Below are 18,899 nucleotides of genomic sequence, written 5' to 3'. Positions count from 1 at the left end.
TGCCATTCCAGCAGAGATAGCATGAGGGAGGGATCTGAATATGCTGGTGAATTAGGAAGGACTAAATAGGAATACAGTTAGAGAGAGCACACATGGTTGTGAAGCTGTGGCGTAAGATATGGCCTTTAAACCGGATTGTTTTGTGCCATGGCACGATGGGCCCTTTAGAACGGATGAAATCCCAAGCAGAGGCTGAGGAGATTGATCCATGGGGAGACAAAAGCCAGATAACTCTATCTCCCCTTCCACGATGTCCAGGAGGGATGGGCGTAAGGGAGGAGCAGAGGTCAGTAAGGGGAGGGTGGGAAGAGGGGGAAGGACCATCCATTATCTGAAAGGATGGAGGCAACCCGAGGCCAATCTACTCAACCCAGAGGAGTAGATGGATCTAGGGGAAATCAGGGGGAGCAGAATACCAGAGGGGTGCCAGGGGTCCATCCAAAGAGAAGTGGAAGACCCATCACCAATGTAATACGAAATTGCTCCTAAAGTAGAAGGTCTAAAGCTAGGAATCTTACACCAAATCCAAAAGGCATCTGACGAGGGGGAAGTAATCCAAAGTGAATCATTGTTGAGAAGGTAGGAGTAGATCCAAGAAATCCAGATGCTATTATGCTTAGAGGCAATTTTTCTAATGAGCTTCGGAATCCCGACAGCATTGACATCTTGGATCTGTTTGATCCCTAAGCCTCCCTTCGCTTTGGGCCTACAAATCTTTAAGCAACTCAGGGGGGTGAAGGAATTTGGAGGAATCAGTTGCTTTCCAGAGGAAGGAACAAAGGAGGGAGTCAATAGATTTTATAGTGGCCAAAGGGAGAATGAAAATGCCGGATCAATAGAGCTAAGAAGATTTGGAGGACTAATTTGATGAGAACCAAAGAAAAGCTTTCCTTTCCAGAGCTGGAGCCTCTTCCTTATAAGATCAAAGAAGGGGAGCAGTGGTGGGAGGAGAGCCTAGAAGTGAACAGGGGAAGCCCTAAGTACTTCACATGAAGAGAAGCGAGAGAGAAGATAGAGATGGCCAGAAGCTGATCTCTACAGGCATTAGAGACACCAAAAAGGAAGCGGTTGGAAATTGAGCAGGTTAATGCGGAGGCCAAAGTGGGATTCAAAAAGACGAAGAGAGGACATAATGTTGGAGATGGAGGAAGGCTTGGCTTTGGAGAAGATCATGAGATCATTAGCGAAAGCAAGGTGGGTGAGCATAAGACTTTTATACTTAGGAATGGGGGAGATGAGGTGTTGTCCAGTGGAAGATTGGATGGAACGGGAAAGAACCTTAAACCGAGAGAGAAGGAAGAGGGAGAGAGGACAACTTTGTCCGATGCCAGTCAAGGAAGGAAAATATCCCACAGGGCGCCCATTGACCAGGACAGAGAAGCGGGGAGATAAGTGCAAGAGAGAATCCAATCGATTGAGTCAAATGTCGTAGGACCATTAATCTTAAGAAGGGCAACAAAAGAATGGGATTTACGGTCAAAACCCCTGACAACCTCATGGCAAAGGTTGATGATGTTAGCAATGCTACTACCAGCAATAAGGCAGATTGGTTGGGGCTAACAAGAGAATCAATAATAGATTGGATTCTGTTGGATAGGATATTAGCAAAATTTTGTACATAAGGTTACAGAGAGAGATGGGCCTAAAGTCAAGCATGGATTGGACAACCTCTTTCTTAGGGATGAGACAGAGGAAGGTATGGTTGACACCCTTGAACTGGGAAGGGTTAAGGGAAAAACTTCTGATGGAAAGAATGAGATCATCTCTGATAATACTCCAACAAGCAGAGAAAGATCCCATACTGAAGCCATCAGGACCAAGGGCTTTGTTGGACTTATGGGATAGGATAGCAACTATGATCTCATCATCAGAAGTTATGACCTGGAGGGAAGGCCAAGATTGTCAGGAATCAATCGACATTGGTATTCCTTCAAGGGGGAGGGCTGGAGGGCTTTTAGCAGAGCCACCTTGTTCAATCCTTTGGTGAAAGAATTCAGTCGGACAAACTTAGATTTTTTCCTTGAGGGCAGAGAAAGGGGAAACCCTTAGGTTCACATGGGAAGCTTCCATGGGCCTTTGTCGGCGGCTAAAAGAGGGCTGAACTGTTGTGGCATGGATTTGTAGGGGGGCGAGATCAATGTCATCATGGCTTGGCTGAGGACCAAGAATGGAGGCGGCGATGGTGGTAGTGGATCTCGGTGGAAGGCCAAGACGTTGAACATTAGTGGTAGCAAGTGCAATTGAACCATAGGCAGGCAGAAGGCCAATACAAGACGAGGTAGTAGCAACGGCAATTGACCCTAGCGGGAGGCCAGGGCTGAGAACTAAGGAATTTTGATGGCTAGAAGAGCAAGGCGGGAGGCTAGGGCAATTAGTGTCATCCATGACTTCCACAGGGGAGCTAACAATCGTTGAACCAGATCAGGTGATAACAGTGGAGGAGGGCATCCTAGGCTAACAGTCGAATTGGAGCCGACGCCTTCCAAGGTGATAGATGGAGAACCAAGGGGGAGCTGGCGGTGGGCCAGGAAGAAAGTTATTCAAAGAAACACCAGAGTGTGAGCAGGCGAGAGTTGGAGAGGTCGTGATGTCGCCTTCCAAGGCAAAAAGAGACATGGCAGGGATGGTGGGGTTGATCTAATATTTACTATGTGTATAAGGTGATTCATGTTAGTCAGGTGGATGCGTCAACTTGTGCCTGGCAGTCTGGCAGTAGGAGGCCTTAAGAATGCTCTTTCTCTCTCTTCTGACTTATTTTCGAAGATCTTGAATGATCAGACACCAAAGGATTCAACTTTGTCTTCAAACCCAACCATCTGTTTTTCATGTCCAATTATGCGTGCTTACAATTTGAAACTGTCAGTCACTATGAGCCCACATTTGCAGTAAACGTTGACCACAGATGGACCCAACATATAGCAGTTCTCCCAACTGACCTTAGCTGCTTAGCATGCGTTGGATTCTCCAAATTTGATGCTAATCATTGTTTTTCTTGTTCTGAAACTTGCTTAGACTGTATTTCCTTTTAGATTTTGTATTCACAAATTATTCTTTTTCAGGCTCTTATGTATCCTCTTCTTGTGGCATGCAAATCAATAAGCAAGTTGCGTAAGTTTGCAGCTCAGGAAGTGGTTGATAAAGTTAGGCAGCATAGTGGCACACTTGTAGATCAGGTGAAAATTAAGTATCTCAGGTTGATTGTTTATGCTGCATTATTTTCATTTTTATTTTTTATCTTATAACGAGACATTATTAATATATCTTTCATACAGGCACAACTTGTGTCAAAGGAGTTGATCAGAGTTGCAATATTGTGGCATGAAATGTGGCATGAGGCATTAGAAGAAGCTAGTAGGTTGTATTTTGGTGAACATAACATCGAGGCAATGCTCAAGGTATTGGAGCCATTGCATGAAATGCTTGAGGAAGGGGCTAGCAGGGCAGATAATACCACAATAAAGGAGACAGCTTTCATCCAGGTAATTCTATTATTTCTTATAGCCCCTAGTTTTTTCCATGGCTCATTCATGCAACAAATTAGGGGGATGGTGCCAAAGCCTCCAATGTATGTGAATTGCAGTGAGATGCAAAAAGGACTTGGTGTATATGTCATAAATCATCCCATGTGCTAGAAATAGTCGCGATGTGTGACTGTCATTTATTATGTATTCAAAAGACAACATCATAAATTATGAGTCTCTGAACAATAATATTAAGATATAGAATTGACATTAGGAATCTTAGAAAAAGATGCTGAACTTAGGAATCTTAGAAAAAGCAAGCTTGAGTGCATAATAATTCTTTTGAGGATTGTAGTAGTTTGACTAATAAGCACTGTGAAAGCAGGCATATGGTCGTGAGTTACAAGAGGCTTATGAATGCTGCATGAAGTATAAAAGAACTGGAAAAGATGCTGAACTTACCCAGGTATCAAACCTTATTTGAATTTTCTTTATTTCTATCTTATGAAAGTGTTCAGCATAGCACCCATATTGTTCTTTCTCCTCTCTCGTCTCTCTTACTCCCTCATTCAAGGATTAGCATGATTGTAATCAACTTCCAAGATTATTTCTTACTTGATGTACTTTGGTGTTAGGATTTTACATTATTCATGCAGTTCCACTTCTAATGGATTAATGTGGAACAATCACTGATTTTCGACTCATTCACTTTTCTTAAGTTTCTTGTGATCTTTTTGTTTCATTGATTCTTCAGGTAAAACTATAACTCATTGCAGTATACTAATTGTACAATCGACTAAGCTAGGTGTGATTTCCCCAGAAGATCTCTTGGCAATTTTTTTCGTGTGTGCTGAAAATTATGAAGCATGCCCTGAGGGTGAAAAGATTGGTTTTGTTCCAATATTGTGATTGGTCTTAAGCATTAAACCATATCGATGCTATCTATCTTTATTTGATTCCCTTTTATCAGTATGTTTCTATTGAATTGACATCAGGAGTAATTGCTGATTCCGTGCATTTGAGCTAGTTTAAGTTTATTAATTTAGTTTCTTATTTTCTAATTCTTTTTCCTTTTTTACTATGTAAATAAATATATAAATTTCTTGTAAGCATGAAAGTTTCAGTGGTTGATGCTGTCAAATCCCAACCACCAAGGTCTCCTTGGTGTGGCTTTTTTTGTGGGTGGGGTTTGGGTGGTGTATGTGCTTCGGGGCTGCCTGTTCAGGAGGTGGGCATTGGTTTTGTTGTTTTTTCTTTCCCTCACTGGTGGTTGGAGGCATCTTTTCCTCTCTTTTCCTGTTTCTCCATTGGCCCAAGTCTCTTTTCTTCCTCCAATAATTTCCGTGCCTGTTGCCTGCCAAGAAGAAAGGTGTTAAGCTTTATCCCATTGTGAATCCTGTTGCTGCATTCCACCCTATTGATGTCTTTAGAATGGATGAATCCAGTTGGCAGGCAGCATTCAAAAGTTTTCAGACATTAATCATGTTGATGCTGATTATCTGTCTCCCTTATTAGAGTCTCTTTTATCATTGTGCTTCTATTAGATTGACATCTGGAGTATTTGCTGATTCCGTGCATTTGAGCTTAGCTTAATCTTATTAATTAATTTTGGTGAGATATGTACCACTGCAGGGGCATTATTGTCTATCCTGCGGTAGTGTGTTTGTTAGCTGCTAACCACGATAGGTGGAGTGTCCCTATTGTAGTATAAATTAGGTAGTAGAGTTATGCATAAGTTTATTTATATTTCTTTCTTTGCAATTAGTTTTGTATATTCGTAGTAGGATTCCTACTAAGGATCTGATTTCAGTTATTATAAATATTAACCATCTGAATCCTATTATGGTCTATTGGATTCTCCCTCCTCAATCATCTCTCCTTTCTCCTTCTCTTATTCTTCTCATCTAAGGACTGGTTATAAGATTCTTTGTTGCTACATGGTAGCAGAGCAATATATAATCTGTTAATCAATTCTTCACATTCAAATCTGTTTTGAGAGTAGTCTCAGGTATTATTCTTTCGGCTGCAGCAGCCTATGCTGCCATATATACTATCTAAGGCCCTAGTTGATGTGATATGAAAATAAATTAGGGTCTCTTTGCATCTACTCAAGGTTTAAAGTATCGCTATCGTCTGTATCGGCCAATAAGTACCGGTATCGGTCCTTACCAATGTGATACTACGGATATGCTACATGGAAAATTTTAAAATCTTGTGTTTCAATATGTATCGTACGATACATACCGATATGCACTGATACATACCAAAATGCACATTTCACCTCAATTTTTATATACACACCAATACGGTACACTACGGTTATATAATGGTCAAGGGTTGTTTCTCAGCAAAAACACAATTTTTTGAGAGGGGTTTTTGTTCCAAAGTTGCTGCCAACCATTTTTCTCTTTAACTAAAGTTGAAATCAAGGTTGGGAATCCATATTACACCCATAAACAACTACAAACCTTGGATTCTCGGTGTGATACTCTCCATTTTAGTGTTGATGCATAATACATGTTATATTTATTTTTTTAACTGTTTTTTTTATGCATAAGTGTATAAAAAGTGTTCCCTATCCATTTATGTGCGAATTTTAGCGTATCTCCGATATGTATCTTAATTTTGGCTGACCAATACTGAGACCGATACCAATACATTAATCCTTGCATCTACTACCTATATCTGGTTTTTCTCACTGAGTTATAGATCTACAGGATCAATTTTTATGAATATTAGCGGCACTATGTTCTGGAATTTCTTTGAGTCTCAATTACTTTGCATCACCAGCAGTTTTCTCTAAGATTTCAGGACAAGGTTCACCCAATTAATAGGTAAACTCGATTCAAGGTTTGGACCTGTTCTGTGCATCTGATTCTGTAATCAAAAATCTCCTTCACAGCCTTGTGATACTCTGTTTTTTGAAGATATTTTTTCCTGCATCGAGTTGTGGATTTATTTTGGGTCTGACCATCTGTTCCCTATCATATTTAAGTGCAGTATTGACCCTCTTGGTAGGCAGACTCGACCCTGGTTTGGAGCTTATCAGAACTCCTGCTTTTGTGTCATCAGTTTTCTTTTCCAGCATATCCAATGCTCTGTTTTGGGGAGGTTTTTGGGGAGGTTTTATCATAGAATTGATTCTTGCAATTACTTTGGATCTGACCAGCAGATCCATCTGAGTTTTTAGGGCATTGTTTCCGTCATATAGTAGGTCTCTCGACCATATTTTGGTGACCATCTGACACCCAGGGTTGCTGCAATTGAAATTACCCCAGTTCTGGGTTTTACAAAGTTAAGAATTGCTTTTGTGTGATTCTGTTCCTTCAGTTGTCTTCAGATCAGTATTATTTTATAGGATTTATATCCTTTACTGCTATAATACATATCTCCAGGCTTGGAGTCCCATCGACGCTACATTTTTTTCATATGTGGTTGTGGAACAGTATGGATCCTGCTGGTGCAACAAGTGTCATGTTCCGCACCACTGCAAAAGGAGTTTGGGATGACTTGAAAAAAAGCTCCTCCCACTCCAGGTAGGATGGGACAGATCTTTGAATGATTACTTCAATGCTTTTAAGGGGTATGAAAGAGGAGCTCAATATGCATCTTCCACTTACTACTAATCTGGAACAATTGAAAATTCTTTTTGGGGTAGGGAGCAATTGAAATTTCAGTGGGAGGAATTTCACGTTGTAAAGTTTATGGCCTTAAGAAATTCAGATTATCAATTCGTCAAGAGTCAGTTGCTTGCTGGGAGAAAGTGCCTTCACTCAATGAGACCTTTGCTCGTCTTCAGCGGAGTTCCAGAGCTGATACCTCGCACCTCATAAAGAAGGTTCTGCTTTTGTTGTTGGCCTTGGACGCCGTTCTACCTTTTCTGGTAGAGGGTGTGGCTCATAGCGAGTGTTAGAAGTCCAGGATCCTGCAACTAGATTAGAGTAGAAGAAGGAGAAGAGAGAAGGAATAAGAGAGAGGAGAGAGATTTTAACAAGCAGCCAAGGGGAGGAGGCTACCTGCAGCTTGTTAGAATGTATGTAATAGGGATACTTTAGGAATTGTCTTATGTTAAGTTGTCCATATATGTCCATATATATGTGGGAAAGAACAAGAAGCCTTTCCCACGTTTTGCTTTCATTTCCCCTTCTCCTCTCAACTTCTCTCCTTCCTTCCTATCTTCCCTCTTCTTCCCTCATCTCTAACCCTTGTCCTTCTTATTTCTAACTTGGTATCAGAGCTTGTACACAGGTTTGAGAGTCGATCAAGCATCCTGGTTTCATTATTTAAGTCTCTCTTGGAACCCTAGAAGCAAAGGCGTCCATTAGAGGCTATACTCTGTAAGAAAAGTATACAAGAAGACCTAATGGAGTTCTAGATTGTATTTGAAGACACTTGGAAGGAGTTTGAAGTCCAAGAGGACCATTTGAAGCCCAAACTGAGAAAGGAGGAGCTCCCTTGGATTACCACCAGCTTTGGAGTCTTCTCCTTGCTTCTCTCTCCTCGAAGCTAGGTTGGGGATGTGGCTGGGCTTCAAAGAATCACCCAAGGGTCCCCTATGATCCCTCCAAGTGCTGGCTTGTAATTTTGTATGGTGTTGGAACACAATCCAAATCTCTCGTTGCTGCCAGGTATTGACAGCTTCTCTGTTTTTGGTTGTTTGGTCTGAAAGTGGCTAGTAGTGGTGTCATTGGTTGTTTTTGATGAATGTGCTACCTCATATGATGCTTTTATATGCTGTTGGGATGAAGCTCTACAATTAGAAGTGTTTGTTAGTGGCTTTCTCTCAAGGTTTCATGGTTTAATAGCCTGTTGGAATTTTTTTTTTTCTTTTTTGGATTGTGAGAAGACAATATTTGGGATTTGTGTATCCCCTTTGGTTTGGATCTCCATTTGTGTTGTTTGAGGAGTATCCTTACATTATGTCTGATCTCACAGAGCCTTTGAAAGCTACATCGGGTGGGTCAAGTAGTACAAACCCTAGTTCTATTGTCTTTGATAATCTTAACACCTAGATTTCTCTTGCAAAGTTGGGTAGTACCAACTACTTTTATTGGTCACACTCTGTGAAGAGGGAAGCTAGGGTATACTACTGGGGCTACCAAGGTTTCCACTGTCGTAGACCCATGGTACCTACTATTATGACTTAGCTACTCTTCTCCATGAAACTTGAGATTGGTAGGAGATTTATAAGGAAGGAAACTGCCAAGGATATTTGGGATAGTGTCTCTAAGACCTATGATAGGGTAGGTGACTCTGTGAAGGTCTACCAGCTTCTTCAACAGGCCCTCTCCATGAAGCAGGGGGCTAAGTCCAATTCTGACTACTATAATACTGTTATAGGACTCTGGAGGAGTATGATCATTATCGAGATCTTCAGTTGATCAATCCTGATGATGAAGCCAAGGTCTATAGATCTCTTAAAAAATAGCGTGTTCTGATTCTTTTTGGTGGGTTAAATTCAGACTATGAGTAGATCTGGATATAGATTTTGGGCAAGTCACCTCTTCCATCCCTTGATGAGGTGTGTAGCTACCTCCTAAGTTAGGAGACCAAGAGAGGTGCCGTGGATTCTACACCTTCACTTGAGTGCTCTGCTCTTTCTTCCACTACCCATAGAGATTGGAGTGGAGGCGACCGAGGTCTGGGGCCTTTCTGTGGAGATGACAGAGATGGACGACAGTGTGATCATTGTGGAAAACCTGGACATATTCGAGAGAGGTTCTGGGTCCTTCATGGTCGTCTTAGTACACGTGGTGGATCTACTGGCACTCGTGGTGGCCGCAGAGGAGGGGCTACAACCCATGCTACTATGACAGAGATTGATACTAGAGGCTCCTCATAGGCAGATACCAGCTCCTCTAGGGATGATATTGCAGTGCTTCGTCAATTCATATCTCAGCTTGATAGCCCATCTACCTCACAGGATGCCTCAGCTTCCCTTGTGCATGTCACCACCTCTGCACCTTTCACAGCTTCGTCGTGGGTCATTGACTGTAGTGCCACTGACAACATGACTGGACAACTGGTACGTTCCACTACTATGACTCCTACTCCATTTGTTCTGGTAAGGATAAGATCTGAGTGGTTGATGGTACCTTATCCGAGTAGTTGATGGTACCTTTTCTATTTCTAGTAAAGGTAGTATCCTCATTTCCCTAGCCGCATGCCTCTCCCTCGATATATATATATATATATATAACCTCCAAAATAATAAAGAGTACAAAGGATAGAAATACCCCCATACCCTATGCAATACATATCAAAATAGAAAACAACTTAGAAGGACTAAAACACCCCTAGATTCTTAGCAATCCCCCTCAAGCTTGAGCGTATACATCACCCATGCTCAACTTATTACAACAAGTGCGAAAACTAGGAGCCAATCAAGACTTAGTAAACATGTCGGCCAACTGAGTTGTGGAAGAGACAAAGGGTGTCTCGATAAACTTCTTTAAGACTGCATCTCGAACAAAGAGACAATCCACATCTATATGCTTGGTCCTTTTATGAAAGACCGGATTATTGGCAATATAGATAGCAGCTTAGTTGTCACAATACATCTTCATTGGAGTAAGCACAATGAAAACCATCTCTAGAAGTAATGACCAAAGCCACATCAACTTTACGGTAGTATGAGCCATCGATCTGTACTCCGCCTCAGCATTAGACCTAGTAATAGCCGTTTGTTCCTTACTCCGCCATGTAACTAATTACCTCCAACAAAAGTTCAATAACCAGTTTTAGAACAATGATCGCTTGCAGGATCAGCCCAATCAAGAGATTAGTTGAGAAACTCATTTATTTTATGGTTCCTAGACCTGGCATATCTTTTGTTGTTAGTTTATGGAGTCACCTAAGAAAACTCATTGAGAGGCAGCGTGTCGAATCCTAAGGAATCTCAGGGGGCTCAAGGTAAGTGGCTTATTTATCAACCTCACCAACATTAATTTGTAGAGTGTAGCAGAGATGCGGATGTTGAGATGGATGTGTGACAAAACTAGGAGAGAGAGAGAGGATTGACAGGGTGTCAAAAGTTGAGTTGGGAGTGGCCCCGATTCAGGACAACCTTCGAGAATGCCACTTAAGGTGGTAATGGCCATGTTCAGAGGAGGCCTTGGGATGCTTTAGGTTGGAGGAGTGATCAGATCTAGTGGAAGGACATAAAAGAGCTAGGGGCAAACCTTAAATGACCATTGATGAGTTTTTTTGTTTGGATGAATAAATAATTCATTACTGGGAGGAAAAATATACAAAGGGAGAGTGGGGGGAAGGAGCCACACGGAGCACAAAGCCAAAGAGGAGCTCAAAGGACAAAGGGCCAAACTAAGGGGGGGTGGGAGATGGAGGGGAGACCCCCAGAAACAATAATGAGCTTGTTCCTTAGGGTATTACGAACTGACCTATGACAGGTGGAGCCAATCTTGGAGCTAACATCAAAGAAGATTGCTTTCCAAATCTTGGCAGAAGAGCGGGAGTTGGAATTCCATCTTCGGAGATTGCGCTCCATCCAGATATGGTTGAACGTTGTTGCAAAGGTGAGCTTCCCTATTGTGTCACAAATGGTAGAACCGCCAAAAGTCATATCAATCCAAATCCACTCTCCACTCTCTAGACAAAAAGGAGGGGGTTTTTGTAGGATGTTCAAATGGATCTGAGAGCCTTCTTCCAGATAGAAGAGGAGAAGGAACAAGAGAAGAAGAGGTGGTCAGCATCTTCGGAACCATTCCAACATAGGCAGCAGGACAGGGGGACCTGGATGTGCCGATGGATGAGGAAAGTTTGGGTAGGGAAGCAGTTGGAGAGAGGGTGCCAAACAGTGAAACTGTGGCAAGGGATATGGCCTTTAAACCATACGATTTTATGCCAAGGCATGAGCTGGGTTTTTTATACGAATAAATTCCCGAGAGGCCGAAGTGACGGAGCACGTAGAGGAGGGCGTCCAAATGATCTTATCATCCCTTCCATGGTGCCCCGGGAGAGATGAGCAAAAGGGCAGACCAGAGATCCAAGAGAGGGGGAAAACCAGGGGGGACAGCCACTGGGGGAGAGGATGGAAGACACCATAGCAGATCTGGGGAGCCCTGAGGTGTAGATTGCTCTAGGAGGGACCAAATTGGCAAGGATACCTGAAGGGTGCCAGGGATCAAGCCAAAAAGAGGTGGAGGAGCCACTGCCAATAACATAGGAGAGACCATTAAGGGCACAGGCCTAGAGAGAATAGTTCGCCAGATTAATGAGGCACCCGAAGAGGGGCACAACAGACCAAAGGGAATCATTTTTAAGGGGGAGGAGTAGATCCAAAAGACCCAAATGTTGTGGTGCTTGGTGACAATCATCCAAATGAGCTTGAGAATGTCGACAGAGTTGGTGTCTATTATTGTTCTCAGGCCTATGCCACCTTCGGCCTTGGGGGAGCAGACTTTAGACCATTTGATGGGGTGGAGGAATTTAGAGGATTCGACCATTGATGAGTTAGTAAGGAAAGGCATGCAAAAGCTAAGTCTTGACAGTACTATGACATTAAACAGAGCTGTTTGGAGGCCATAAATCCTTGTTGCTGATTATGTTTAGGTGGGATGACCCGGCGGTGTTACATTGCCTTGTTTCACTTCTTTGCTTTTTCTTTTCCCCTTTTCCCTCTTCTTTCTTTTATCCTTTTTTGACAGATCCATGTAGCCGACCCCCTTCAGTTGGGAAAAGGCTGAGTTGTTGTTTGTTGTTGTTGTTGTTGTTGTTAAGGTGCAGATTGGGCTAGTGCTGATGGTGATAGGATGTCTATCACAGACTATTGTACATTTATTGGTGGCGTTCTTGTTATGTTAGATTATGGGATGTGGCAACTGGATTAAGGGAATAATAGATGGCACTCAACAGATCTTCGTCGTGGTTTACTAATGCAAGCAACACTTCTCTAGTAAAGGTACCCACTATTAATAAGATCGAATAGATAAGGAGCCCATCCAGAGCATTAATGAGGAAAGAGGTGCAACCAAGACCAAGGAAGGAAGGGGGATTTGCCCACTATTGAGGTAGAGGTATATGGTAGAGGAATTTAAGTTTTCATGTTTATATATAAGAGATGGTGAAGAAAGAGATAATGAAGCAGTAATTTATGATAGTAGGGAATCTATATCTAGGTGGAATCAGACCCAGAATCAATGGAGAAGAAGCAGTTCCAAGTGAGGGAATGAAACTCCATTATGAGACTATCAAGCCCCAACCCCGTATATTATTAGCGAGGGATTATACGCCTCCAACTGCCGGAGCTTCAGTTACGAGAAATCATGATCATCAAATCTAGTCCGTCCACCAGTAGATATAGAATCCGCAATCAGCAATAAGTCATAGCCTTATAGTGCCGAACTTATTGCCCTTCCCATATATCCCTATACAGACTACCTCCCCAAAGTTTTAGTGCCCATCTCCAGTGAATAGAGAACCGGCAAATGAGAATAAAAGTGCCCAGGCCCGTATATTAATTAAAGTTCCTCTCCCCTAGCACCATCTAATGGGGCGAGAGCAGAGTAGCAGACACTAGTGTATGAGGGCGGTAGAGGGGAGGATAAGGGGAACTAGGTATAATTGGATTAATAGTTGTTAATATATTACAGATAAATAGATGTAATGTGGATAATTAGTTGAGAGGGGTGGGGAGGAGCAAGTGGCATACGATTGTGTCTATATCCAATGCTGAAGCCGATTATAGGGTTGTGTCTCATACTATAGCCGAGTTGATGTGGTTGAAATCATTGCTTCAAGGGTTGGGATTTCCAGTTACTAAACCCATGAAGATGTTATGTGATAATCAAACTGCTATCTTTTTTGCTAGTAATCTGATGTTCCATGACCGAACCAAACACATTGAAGTTGATTGGCACTTTGTGAGGAGTGCAGTTTTAAGGAAGTTGATTGTTACTCCATTTGTTTCTTCTATAGATCAGCTAGGTGATATGTTTACCAAGCCTCCAGTTAGTCCTGCATTCTAAAAGGCTTGCTTCAACTTTTAAGTTGGGCATGGGTGATTTATGTGCTCCAGCTTGAGGGGGAGTGTTGAGATATGGACCACCGCAAGGGGATTATTGTCTATCGCTATGGTAGTGCATATGTTAACTGTTAACCACAATAAGGGGAGTGTCCCTATTGTGGTATAAGTTGGGTAGTAGGGTTTTTTTTTTGGGGGGGGGGGGGGGGTGGGTGTGTGTGTGAACAGATGAATTCATTATCAAAGGAGATAAGAATATACAAAGGAATAAAGTGGGGGAGGGAGAACAAGGCTAGGGCCTTATAGGGTAAACAAGCCAGGCTAAAGGAGAAGCTAACATAAAGGGGGCTCCAGTTGGAACAACACCAAAACTAAGCTAAATAGAATACATAAAAAATGGGCGGGAGATGATATCAACTGAGAGACTAGGAAGCAACAATGAGCCGGTTCCTTGGGGTGTAAGTAACAGTATGGTGGCCGAGAGATCTGAGCTTGAAGCTAACATCAAAATAGATGGCTTTCCAAATCAGGTCTGGGGAGCGAGAGTTGGAAGTCAATCTGCGAATGTTTCGTTCCATCTAGTGGTGGTTGATAATTATGTAGAAAGCTAACTTACCCAAAGTGTCACGAATGGAGGAGCCTGCAAAAGTCATATCAATCCATTTCCATTCTCTTTCGAAGGGTAAAATATGCCTTGTGACCGGCCAACAGTTCTCTTCCAGACAGGGGAAGAAAGGGAGCAGGAGAAAAAGAGTTGATTGATGTCTTCGGAACCACTCTGGAAGAGATTGCAAGAGGGGGGACATTTATATGACGGTGGATGAGGAAAGATTGCGCTGGGAGGCAGTTAAAGATGGTGCACCATGTTGTGAAGCTATAGCGGGGAATGTGGCCCTTAAACCAGATGATTTTACCCCAAGGGGCAATAGGACTTGTAGATCTGACGAAATCCCAAGCAGAAGCAGAAGTAAATGTCCCAGAGGAGAAGGGAAGCCATATGCTTCGTCATCCCTTCCTCAATGGCCTGGGGGGAGAGGCGGGAGGGAGGACCAGAGGTCAACAAGAGGAAGGGGGACCAGCCATTTGGGGAGATGATGGAGGCAACATGGGCATATCTATCTAACCCAGAGGAATAGATGACTGGGGATGATCATGGGAGCAGAATCCCTAAAGGGTGCCAGGGGTCCAACCAGAGGGAAGTCGACCGACCATTGCCAATGGAGAAGGAGATGGCATTTAGAGCTGTGGGCCGGTGCTGAAGGATTTTCCTCTAGATCCAAGAAGCATCCGAGGGATGGGGGCAGACGAAAGGGAATTGAGCTTAAGGGTGGAGGAGAAAACCCAATCAACCCAGATGCCCTTTAGTTTGGAAGCAATTTTCCAGATGAGCTTGAGGATTCCAACAGAATTGGCCTATTTGATCCTCCTCAAGCCGAGGCCTTCTTTGGATTTGGGGGGCAAACCTTGTCCCAACTCGAGGATGGAGAAACTTGGAGGTATCTGTCCCTTTCCAGAGGAAGGAGTAGAAGATGCTCTCAATCATAGTTGTCACGGCATCAAATCGATCTAAGGCGATGGAGGGGTGGCTAATCGATTTGGCGATGAATCGCACGTTATGGCGTTGCCATGGCGGTTAAATTGCCCGTGTCATTTTTTATTTTTCCTATTTTCTAAAATTATTTAGTATGCTATTTTTTTATTTCCTCTATTTTCTAAAGTTATTTAGCATGCTACAAGCCTACAATATATACCCTATAACATATAAAACCAACATTAAGCAACATCAAATCATCAAAAATCAACATAGCCCTATCAAAATCACCCTGCATTTTACAAAAAATCGACCGCCTAGTGAATCAGGCGTGACCTAGAGTCCATGGCGGTGCCATAGCAATGCCTATCAGCCAATGGCGACCGCCATTTGTGACTCACGTAAATCGTAGCATTGCCATGAACTTCTTTTTCTGCCAGGACGCCTAATCGCCGCCTTGGCGACACCATGACAACTATGCTCTCAATAGATTTAATAGTGGAAGCCGGGAGGGCAAAGATGCCAAGCCAATAAAGATATGTGAACTGGAGAGCTGATTGGATGAGGGTTAGGCAGCCAGCATAGGAGAGGAGTTTGCCTGTCCAAAGCTGGAGAATTTTCCTTAGAAGGTCAAGCATGGGGGAGCAGTGATGGGCAGAGAGCTTGGAGGAGAGTTATGACTAAGTTAAGTTGTTAGTTGTTAAGTTTATTTTTATTTCTTTCCTTGTAATTAGTTGTATATTCTTAGTAGGACTCCCTAGTAAGGTTCTGATTTCAGTTATTACAAATATTAGCCATCGACACAGTAGGAGATTACTGAATCCTATTGTGGTCTATGGGATTCTCTTCCTCCTCAACCGTCTCTCTCCTTTCTCCTTCTCTTCTTCCTCTCATCTATGGACCGGTTAGAGGATTATTTGCTGCTACAAATTTCTTATTTCTAATTCTCTTTCCTTTTTTACTATTTATTTTCTGGTTCTCTTTCCTTTTTACCATTTATTTTCTGAATCTCTTTCCTTTTTACTATGCATATAGATTTTTTGTAGGCACGAAATAAGTGTGGTTGATGTTGTCAACCCCCAAGGCCTCCTTGGTGTTTTAGCAATGTGATACTAATGATTTAGTTATTCTTTGCCAGGCTTGGGATCTTTACTATCATGTATTCAGACGCATAGACAAGCAGCTTCCTAGCCTTACTACCCTGGATTTGCAGGCAAGAATCATAGATGCAATATTAATGGTGACTTTAGCTTCTTGAATCTCCTCATAGTCTTGGTACTGACTTTACCATCAATGTGTAAAATAACAGTCTGTTTCCCCAGAGTTGTTAAATTGTCGCAATCTAGAGCTTGCTGTGCCGGGGACTTACCGAGCTGGTAACTTGGCCTAGAGTCTGATCTTATATCTCTTTTATTCATAACTCAGTTTCTGTGGTACTAAAATGTGCACCAATGTATCGTGTTTCAGGATCACCTGTGGTTACAATTGCTTCATTTGCAGCACAGCTTGTTGTTATAACATCTAAACAGCGACCTCGAAAATTGACAATTCACGGAAGCGATGGGGAGGACTATGCTTTCTTGTTGAAGGGACATGAAGATTTGCGTCAAGACGAGCGTGTCATGCAGGTATCCTTTCTTGTCTGACATTTTTTTCAATTTGCAAATGAATGGATGTAGAAAATCCCTATTATTTGAGTTTTTAAGGATTGGATACTTTGATAGCATTAATAGATGTTACCATGAGTTTTATGCTTTCTTTTTTGCTTGTAGCTTTTTGGGCTGGTGAATACTCTGCTGGAGAACTCGAGGAAAACTGCTGAAAAGGATCTTTCCATTCAAAGATATGCTGTCATTCCATTATCTCCAAACAGTGGCTTAATCGGATGGGTTCCAAACTGCGACACCTTGCACTTTCTTATCCGTGAATACAGGGATGCTAGAAAGGTTTGTTCAAATTTGTTTTCTTCTTTCTTCTTTTCCCTGTTACTATCCAAGTTTCATCTTATTGTTCTATATTCATCATGTTTTCCAGATCACGTTAAATCAAGAGCACAAACTTATGCTGGCTTTTGCACCGGATTATGACCACTTGCCACTCATAGCTAAAGTGGAAGTATTTGAGCATGCTCTGGCAAATACCGAAGGAAATGACTTGTCAAGGGTGTGTTTCCCTTTTCATATCTTATTTTTTTCACCAAAAAAAAAAATATGCCATTTCATGTAGTGGGAAAAATCTTTTGATAATCTCAACTTTAGAATCTCTTTATTACGTACTTGGCAGGTTCTATGGTTAAAAAGTCGTACATCAGAGGTCTGGCTGGACCGGAGGACAAATTATACTAGAAGCTTGGCTGTTATGAGTATGGTATGTATTCCTCACTGTATTCTTTGGTGTTGTCTGAAATGTCGGAATGTAAAGCTAACAGGTAAGTTGCGTGTGTAACAGGTTGGCTACCTTCTTGGGTTGGGTGATCGACATCCAAGTAATCTTATGCTGCATCGCTATAGGTATTTTGACAATTTTCTTTTTGGGGCAATTACTATCACTCCCCTACCTTTACTTTTTTTTTCTGATACTCCCCTACATTTGAACTATTACCTCTCCTTCTCCCTTGCTCTTTTTAAATACCCAGGTTACCCTTTATTTTCACCTGTTAACCTGTTCATCTCTCTTTCCCTTTTGATTTTTACCATTTTCTCTCTCCTCCTGCCCTCCCTTCTTCCTTTGCAGACACTGACAGAAGGAAACCCCATCGTGTTCATGGGCCAGGCTTAATTTGGTGATTAATTCTAGTAACTGTTGATGTTACTGGGGGGTTGTTTAGAGGAAATAATAGTCTTCAATCCATCCGACTTGGCTAGAATAAACCGATTCATGTAGATTGTAGGACGGACGGACGTACGATTGGATGAAATGAAGCAAAGCTCCTTTATTAAATCCTTCTCTGATGATCAGCTAATCTGCTTCCTTCTAATCTCTTCCCCATGATTCCCATTCCTAGCTAGCTAGTCATTTTAATTACTTGCCCTTTGCTGATGACCGGAATCTGAATAGAGTTAACTGAATGTGTAGCGCGTGCAGTGATTATTTCTTTCAAATCTCTCTTAACGTAAATTCATAAACCCTTTTCTTTCTCTGAGAGAGAGAGAGAGAGAGAGAGAATTTTCTGACATTATTTTCTTCTGACAGAGGGATTGATTCATTCAGGAGTTGGTTGAAATACGACATCGGGAAATTACAGTTGGAAGATTTTTCCAAGAGCATTGACCGGATTCAGTAAAAAAACTATTAAATCCCAAGATCATTAAATAATATATGCTTAGAAAGAATGTATGATCTACCTTGTATACTTAATTCTTAACACAATGAATGGGGAGAATGCTTGAATGAACTACTGATCACACAAGCTCTTTATTCATAACCAACAAAGAAGAAGGAAAATGACAAGTATGCCCCCCCTTCAAGGCTGTAAGGGTAATGAAGCACTCCTTCAAAAGTTGAAGCATTCCTCCAAAAGTTGTCTGATTCTCATGAAGAACTGGTGAGATAGGAAAATTAGGGTTTTGGGAGAAAACCCCTAAATTTTTAAGAAGATGAGCATCAAACACACAAACTTGGCAGGTAGAGACACAGGGCTGGTCGATCTCCTCTGTAAGGGTGAGGAAGGTCTCCTCCAAATATCAACTGATTCTGAAGGGGAACCTCAAAAATATATGGGATAAGGGTTTTGAGAGAAAACCTTAATTTTTAGGAAATTGCATATTTGGATGGGCTTCAATCTTGCCAGTAGTGATGAGTCCTTCCAAGTTGCTGTACTTGATCTTCAATAGTTGAAGATTTGTTCATAGAAGTAGGAAGAAACAAACTCCAAAATAAGAAGAATAAAAAAATCGCAGAGAGTTTGCAAGGTTTGGGGGTTTAA

At 42.0% G+C, this 18,899-nt stretch overlaps 1 protein-coding gene across 2 annotated transcripts in view; it reads left to right on the top strand.

Moving 5' to 3' along the window:
- Window positions 1-18,899, top strand: part of LOC122091291 (serine/threonine-protein kinase TOR) — a 117,718-nt gene that overhangs the window by 86,063 nt on the left and 12,756 nt on the right. For both annotated transcript variants that reach the window (XM_042661153.1, XM_042661152.1), the window contains exons 43-52: window positions 3,060-3,173; window positions 3,273-3,479; window positions 3,847-3,927; window positions 16,113-16,187; window positions 16,284-16,350; window positions 16,442-16,602; window positions 16,747-16,920; window positions 17,009-17,137; window positions 17,258-17,341; window positions 17,423-17,484. In XM_042661153.1, coding sequence (XP_042517087.1) covers window positions 3,060-3,173; window positions 3,273-3,479; window positions 3,847-3,927; window positions 16,113-16,187; window positions 16,284-16,350; window positions 16,442-16,602; window positions 16,747-16,920; window positions 17,009-17,137; window positions 17,258-17,341; window positions 17,423-17,484 — 1,154 coding nt within the window. The remainder of the gene's footprint in view (window positions 1-3,059; window positions 3,174-3,272; window positions 3,480-3,846; window positions 3,928-16,112; window positions 16,188-16,283; window positions 16,351-16,441; window positions 16,603-16,746; window positions 16,921-17,008; window positions 17,138-17,257; window positions 17,342-17,422; window positions 17,485-18,899) is intronic.

Source organism: Macadamia integrifolia, chromosome 10, assembly GCF_013358625.1.
Source record: "Macadamia integrifolia cultivar HAES 741 chromosome 10, SCU_Mint_v3, whole genome shotgun sequence".
NCBI lineage: Eukaryota > Viridiplantae > Streptophyta > Magnoliopsida > Proteales > Proteaceae > Macadamia > Macadamia integrifolia.
The sequence above is the reverse complement of the archived record's forward strand: the minus strand, read 5'-3'. Positions and strand labels throughout refer to the sequence as shown.